Below are 8235 nucleotides of genomic sequence, written 5' to 3' on the forward strand. Positions count from 1 at the left end.
CCGGTCGATCCGGCCCGCAGCGCCGCCTGCCGGCTCGGAGGACCCCAGATGCTGGGCAGTGCGGTCGTAGAACCGCAGAACGTAGAATGGTATGGGTTGGAAGGGACCTTGAAGATGATCTGGTTCCAACCCTCTGCTATAGGCAGGGACACCTCACTCTAGACCAGGTAACCGCGGCCGTGTAACCGCTTATTTTTAAAGTTATTCATTGAATCTGTCATGGAAATCATTAAATATGCAATACTGGAACTGTGTATCTGTTGTGCATCCATGTGTCTATGTCAACTCTGCACGCTTATGGATAGGAAGGGAAAACTGACGTTCCTATCTCCACTTACCTCTGCAGAACTCAGCTCATTATATGGAGAAGCTGCCCCTGGTCCCGTGTCATGCTTGGGTAGTGCTTGTCATTGCATGAGTAAAAATTTCCTAGCAGCTGGGAAGGAAAATGAATAGAAGTGAAGACATAGAATCAGAATCATAGAATCATAGAATTTCTCAGATTGGAAAGACCTTAAAGATCATCGAGTCCAACCACAACCTAGCCATACTACCATAACTCTAACAACCCTCTGCTAAATCGTGTCCCTGAGCACCACATCCAGACAGTTTTTAAACACATCCAGGGATGGTGACTCAACCATCTCCCTAGGGAGCCTATTCCAGTGCTTAACAACCCTTTCTGTAAGGAAGTTTTTCCTGATATTCAAGCTAAACCTCCCCTGGCAACTTGAGGCCATTTCCCCTTGCCCTGTCACCTGTCACCAGTGACAAGAGACCAGCCCTGCTCTCGCTGCAATCACCTTTCAGGTATTTGAAAAAAGCAATTAGTACATGCAGTGCTACGAAGGAAGAAAAAAAAGTGCTGAAAACAAAAACAATGTCATGGTTGCAAGGCAAACACCTCAGAAATCCTGTTAATATTTTCCAAAGTGAGTTTGGGTTTGCCCTGAGTGCTGATGACATGAGCACCATGACATCCTGGCCTCCTATTTGCTACAAGGTTCTTTCATTCAGTTGCAGCAGCAGCTCCTTTTTATTTCCCACTCTTCCCATCTCTCATGGAGCCCTGGCAATTTGCTTGGTGTAATCTGCTGTCCCGCTGGACACTCAGTATGTCTTGGTGTCTGGTAATAATCAGCTCAAGCCATAGCTCTTTCCATGTGTGAATTATCACAATTTGACTAAGTATATCTTGCCAAAACTATGGGATTGTCTCATTTTTCCATCACCTGTTTCAGCACAGCAGAAGCAGTTCCTACTTTATGTGACAGAATAGAAGAACCTTATGCCATACAGTACAAGTGGCATATCTACAGGCCAATAGTTTCCTACCAGGATGATCTGAATTTCTGCCACATGTTGTCTCTTATGACCCAGAGTAGTGCTTTGCATATACCTTTCCCGTACAGGTATTTCTAGCCTCAGGGTGTGCAGACAAAGTTAGGCTCTCAGAATATGGTCTGGAGTGCTCTTTCCTACTTGGACAATCAGCCTTCATGTTCTTTTTACTCAGGTGTATTTTTACTGTGCTATTTTGTAGGTATTCTTGTCACCCCTGTCTATTCACACTTTCACCAAGAACACATCCTGCTGCAGGTTTGCTTATGTCTCTAAGCTCTGATGTGCAACATCCAAGGATATTCTGTGTGTATATCCATGTGCTACAGGTGTCTGTGCTACACATGGTCTCATATGCCCCAGACAAAGCAAAACTCATATAGGTATCTATGACGAATCAGTTCCTTCACCTGTATTACTCAGAATGAAGAGTCCTCCATCTGAATTATGGTAATAGGAGAGCTTAAGCCTCATATCTACACCCACTTGAATGAAACTAGAGTTTTGCTACTACATGCATATACTGCTAAATAGATTAGAGACAAAGGACAAGGTTTAATGCTATACTACTGATTGTACATAATGCTAAACTGCTAGTAAGCTTTTCAGTGCTGACCAATATCTCCAAGACAATACCAAGGCATCAGGAGAACACCTGGCTACCTAGCACACACCAGTGCTTCCAATAAGAAGTTAGATTTATGTATTTTCTCCTATGCAGTTTTCCATACTTACTCCAAGAGGCTCCAGATCCTCTAAACACTCCTTCATTTCCTTCATCCGTGTTCCAAGGCATGTAACATTGTAACATACTTCAGTTTCATGTTTTACAAACAACATTTTAATGTGCTGCAACAGAGTTTTCAGGTTACATCAGCTGTTTTGAAATTTAAAATAAAAGCCACAAACATTATAACAAGATTCTGGAAGCACAAAAATGTAGTGTAGAATGAATGAGTCCAGTCTAGCCACTTGGTCTCAGGAGGGAGGAACAGTCCCCTGCTCTGTTCTGTTTTACAGTGTAGACACGGTCAATAGAGCCTACACCCAGTGCTTGGTTAGGAGATTTGAGGTCAGACTCATTCCTACTCTGTGCTCAGTGTGCTCAAGCCAGGCCCACCGTAAACCTGATACAGCAGATGAAATGACTTTGGTGAAAAGCAGACGATGCACACTCGTGCATCATGCCATGACCCAAAACTGAACAATTTTCTCAGGAGAGCCTTCATTCCGGAGAGACCATATTTCCTGGACATCAAAAGGAAGCACAGAAGCAACTGAGATCAGCATGGAGAGGGCTATTTGTCCTGCCTTCCACAAAGTCAGTTAGGCCTCTGCAGGCAGATGTGCCAGTTTCTGACCACTGTCAATATGTCAATTTTGCTTCTCAAAATCACAAGCCTGCTTTGGGTTAGAGTACACACCTTCCAGGCATGTTACTGTGGGCAATTCTCCATTGGCATTGACAGCTGATGCACTCAACTGCAATGTATGTGGAGTAGAGAACATATTTCCCTTCCTATCAGCTCCCTGCGGCACTGTCATGTTGAACATCTCTGCAATGGAAAGATTAAAAGAAACCTTGTTGAAAATAGATGAGAAAGGATTGATTTTATGTTTAGACAGTGCCTAGGGTTGCAGTGGGTTGGGCTTTGGGAGATGAAGTGCAGAAAGAGTGGCTGAAACTGCATCTCCTCTTCCTCTTGTTGACAGAACAGTGTGAGGCTATTGGCTTACTGGGAGCTTCGATACTGCTTTTCCTTGTCTGGCTGGGAGACTGCAGCAAGTTTGGAGTGTCTGTACATGGAATATGAAGAGGATGATGATATTTCCTTTGCAAGATGGATGAGCAGTTTCTGGGGCCACAGCTTGATTGATGAGAATGAGAAAGAGAGTAGAGGCCACAAGAAACGTCAAACACGATCCCTTAGTGAAAGGAGAGCCTCCCTTCCGGTAAGAGCTGCGTGCAGTTTTCTGTGTTCATGTGTGTGTGGCTTATGTATAATCTTCAGTGCAGACATCCCAAAAGTTAACCCTAAAGATCCATTGGGATGAGAATGCCTCACTTACCTTGTCAACTAGGTTCAGTTCCTACTGGCAGAAGTTGCTTCTCCAACTCAGCTCCCTCTAGAAACCTCAGAGGCCTTTGGGATAGAGGAAGATGAGAAAACTTCAAGATGAGGAAAGATGGGACCAAAAAATGGAAGGAGAAGGCTGCAATAACTGCTGGAGTCCTAGCTATGCATTGTGATTTTCTGTCTGGTAAGCATAACCTGACAGAGATACAAACACTTCAGAAATTTGGCGTGCATAAACTTGTCTTCAATGAGTATGTTCTCACATGTGAAACTATATAAGCCTATATACATTCATTGGATTTTGACCTAATACTGCAACCACTCTTCTCAAGGAAGCTCTTGAGCTGTGTTACTCTCTGGGATTTAGCTGCTTACTGGTGTAATTTTGAATTTAAGCTAGAGGATACGGTCCCTCCTTGTTTAAAGTTTCTGAACCTGAAAATGCATAACTAAGCTTATTATATTATGAAGTAAATTGTCAAGGGAGAAACAGCTTCTTTTTTCCTAAACCATCAGAACAGTGGGGAAAGGGACAGGGTTCAAATGCCAAAGCAGTTTTTTAAGGTAGCTGACAACTAACTAATAATCAAAATCCAAAAGAGCAGATATTCCCAGTCCTTAAAAAAAAAGTGTAGGTACCTCAAACTTGTCTCTTTTTTTTTCCAGATGCATCGGTTGGCTTCCCAAAGTAATTATATTTACTTACAGATAATTTTTCAGTTATATCCTAAATCATAATGTCTGCAACAAAGCCAATACTATTATATTGTGGAAAAAAACAGTTACTCTTTCCAAAGTTTTTTTTCTGTCATGTGCTATATTTCACCTTGGAAATTATCTTCCACTGAATCTGCCATGTTCTAAGCGGTGGGATTTTTCCTTTACATAGAATCATAGAATAGAATTTTGGAATCATTAAGGCTGGAAAATACCACCTTTCCAACCATCCGTCTGCTCATCACCACCATGTCCACTCAACCACATCCCACAGTGCCACATTTACACATTTCTTGAACACCTCCAGGAAAATTTTTTTCTTTTCTCAAAAATTATGGTTAAGAAGAGCAAAACAGAACAAATCTACCTCGTTACTCTTTGAATATTAATTTTGCGATATTTTAGTTTTGTTCTTCAGAGAATTACACATACACAATTTCTTTACGCTTAATGCAGACTGAAGCATCAGAATGTACTTTAAAATTGCATTCCATTCATCAAGTTGCTGAATGCAGCTTCATTGCATATTTGTGTGTGTACACATACATTTAATTTGAAGCAAATTCTTAAATGCAGTTTGATCAAAAGCTATTTCAATGCTTTTGCTAATGATAATTGTATCCCTGAATCAGCACTAGGACTTTAATGAAGTTAGCTTGGAGAGAAAAGGCTGTGACTTTTTGTATGATTGTTCAGTCAGTTAAAGTTACCTTGTACACTTAATTATGTCTGGCCTTCATGTTAGTGCTCCAGAGTTTTTTTCTTGGCTCAGCTATACTATACAGCACATATAGATCTCAATCTCAGTGCCATAAATAGACCGTGCAAATGAAAAAGGACGATTTGTTCGGATTTCTTACAACAAATTCTGATAATTTTTTATAATAAACTATTTTAATAGAAATTTCTGATCAGTTGATAGTGAAAACTACTAAAATAGTCTAACTAAAATGTTAAATCAAATCTAGAAATTATTCAATTGGGTGCACTAATAATTCCTTAGAAACATCTTCAAGCAGTGCATCTCCTTCTCAGAGCCACAACTTGCTATTGCACCTAGATGTGCCCTTTAGACTGTTATTACAAAGAACAACTACTATGAGAATCAAAACATCAGTACTAGTTAAATAACATCTTTCTTTTGTCAGAATAGTGCAATTAATTAAGAGGAATAATAACTGAGATCAGACCTTGTATCTTCTGTAAGTTAATACATCCTCAACGGATCACAGTGTACTCTTTCTTCTGTGTTGACATTGTAAATGGAGGTAACCATGGCTGTCCCAGTTACAATCAAATCACAGAATCATAGAACCATTAAGGTTGAAGAGACCAACATTGCTTAGTCCTACTGCCAACCCATCCCCATGCCCTCTAGATTAGCAGGTTCTGACTGACACAGCTGTTTGCAAAAGTTTCTTGGGCAGACAGATAAACGTGTGCTGCCCGAACAGCACTGCCAACACACTTTCTCTCATACCCAGGACTCATATCAGCAGTAATGCAGCTCCATCCACATGAACTACATTTGCACCAACAGTGTTTTGGTATTGCACAGCACAATGCTAGCACTATGGCACAGAAAGTGTTTTGGAATAACTCTGTAAATTGCTTTCAGCTATGGAATAGGTTGGTTTTCTTTTGGTCTTCTTTATAGTTTTTCCTACCACTGTTCTCACTTAAAACACAAGAGCTGAATTCTGTGGCATCCTGTCACTTAGGAGCCTCTCAAAATATGAACAAAGCTTTGTAGAAGAACTCCTCTGTGATTTGCTTCACAGAAACTAACACTTATTTTTATTTCTTTTTCCCCAGGATCGTATCATACCTTATAAGACAAACATTACTGAGATGCGGTTCACAAAATGCTTTTGTTGTGATCATTCCCATTTTGCAGAATACAAACTTATATTCATTCCTCACTGGGTCACTGGCAGAGCATGTAACTGGCCTCAGGAATCCTCATGGCAAAACAGGCTAAAACAATAAGTCCAGAATTCTCCATTAAAACACATACCTCCACTCCCCTGAAAAGCAGCAGGTCAGATAAGTCACCACAGGCCTGCAGTGAATGTGGAAACAGCCTGAGGAGAACTAAGTCATCTGCTTTCAACTGCTTTAATTAACTTGCTGCACACTGCAAATTTTAGATATAGTAACTGATTCTCTTTCTGAAGCTGATGACTTTGCTTGATGCATTCTAGTTATCCTCCATCATTTCAGCTCAGGACTGTTTCCTACTTCCCAGGCATTTTGCTGTGGGGAAAACATTGCATGCAGAGGAGCACTGGTTAGAGTTTTACAACCTCATATATGGAAGCACTTTGAAGTATACATTGCTGCTCATGACAGAAAAGCAGATAAGAAACAGCCAAGGATGAGAGCAGAACTTCTGACTACAGTTGAAGGTAATGACAATTATTCTAAACTAAAATCAGACTAAACATCTATTGCAATATCATTACTACAGATCACTGTAAGCCTAAGCTGAAACATTTTTAAAGAATTCATGCTTGGCTGTAAGCTTCTTGGGAGGAAAGAATGCTCTGGGACAGAATTGGAATGTCAGATTTTCCAAAATATTCCTAGAGAACTGGGATCATTATGTAAACTTGAGCAAACAACAAATGCAATGCTGACACTCTGAAGATCAATTGTCTCACTGACAGCTGTGTGAGTTCTCAGATCAAAGCCAAAAGATGGAAGAAATTATCTTGTCTCCAACAGAAACTGAGAAATAGAATAGGCAGATAATATTGGCACCAAGTTCTTGAGGATTTTTTGTTTCTGTGCTTTTTATGTATTAGCAAACAATCTGCTGCCTATTATGTAAACAAACACTAAGCATGACTGGGATTACACAAAGGCCCATACAGAAAAAGGGGGTACTAAAGGGAGTGAGAAGCAAACATGGAGAGGTAGCAAAAATTCCCTATTTTGATATCAAAGAACAGATATAACTCTTACTTCCCATGCCTTTTTCCTTGTTTCACTTCCTCTCCACTTCTCCAGTTGCAGAACTACTCAAGGGCAGATCCTAGAAGCCAGAGATGATGGAAGCTTGCTAAAGAGGCATCACATGTAAACACGAGGCAGCTACTGGGGCAAGGATGGGAGCAGACATTGGAGCAGCACTCAAAGGCTTTTGGAAAGGGAAGGCAGCAGTAGTGGGTGGACAAGAAAGCATGGATACAGAGAGAATCTCTGTTTCCAGCAGCTGCTGAGACATCAGGAAAGGAAGCATAGATTAAAGGTATCTCAGGCCTGCTCTTATTTACAGTGGTACCACACAATCCATTTGGCACCAAATCTGTGCATTAAACACATGTATTAAGACTAAGAAAGCCACATGGATCTTATGTAAACTCATTGCCAGAATTTATCTTAAATAAAAGAAGACTACTGTTTTGTACTAATAATAAGCCATGAAATGTTCATTCTTAGCAATTGTATTAAGGCCTTTGTCCTCTGTCAGGTTGTGTTCATAAGACAGTAACGTGCTAATGTGCGTGTGCACTGTGAGAGGAAGCATGGCCACTGCAATGTGATTACATGATCATAAAATCATGGAATGGTTTCGGTTGGAAGGGACCTGTACGGTCATCTAGTTTCAGCCCCCTGCTAAAGGCAGGGCTATCTCCCACTAGACCAGGTTGCTCAAAGCTCCATCCAGCCTGGCCTTGAGTGCTGCCGGGGGGGGAGCATTCTTAACCTCTCTGAGAAACCTGTTCCAGTGTCTCAACACCTTGACTGTAAAGAATTTCTTCCTAATATATAGTCTAAATCTGCCCTCTTCCAGTTTAAAACCATTTCACCTTGTCATATGTGTAGCTGTATCCTAGGTTCACTGAGACAAATCTGCATTTCAGAGGAAGGCCTGTCCCTTCTCTGAACCATAATGTCTATGTTAACATGTGAACTACAGTCTTTTTGTTAAGAGTGTCACTATAATTTCATCTGTGAAGAAAAAATGAAAAGCAACATCTTTGTAATATAAAATATTTACAGATATTGTAAAACAAGATTGATGAATACCATCCTCTGCTTCATCTGTGCTCCTGTTTTTTCTTTTTTCTTTTTTCTTTTTTCTTTTTTCTTT

At 40.6% G+C, this 8235-nt stretch overlaps 1 protein-coding gene across 1 annotated transcript in view; it reads left to right on the forward strand.

Annotated features, from left to right (window-relative positions):
- The first annotated feature begins 3069 nt into the window (after positions 1-3069).
- LNP1 (leukemia NUP98 fusion partner 1) overlaps positions 3070-8235 on the forward strand; it is a 10592-nt gene continuing 5426 nt past the window's right edge. The window contains exon 1 of the mRNA XM_031552331.1: positions 3070-3294. Coding sequence (XP_031408191.1) covers positions 3145-3294 — 150 coding nt within the window. The 5' untranslated portion in view covers positions 3070-3144. The remainder of the gene's footprint in view (positions 3295-8235) is intronic.

This window comes from Meleagris gallopavo, chromosome 1 (assembly GCF_000146605.3).
Source record: "Meleagris gallopavo isolate NT-WF06-2002-E0010 breed Aviagen turkey brand Nicholas breeding stock chromosome 1, Turkey_5.1, whole genome shotgun sequence".
In the NCBI taxonomy this organism is placed as follows: Eukaryota; Metazoa; Chordata; class Aves; order Galliformes; family Phasianidae; genus Meleagris; species Meleagris gallopavo.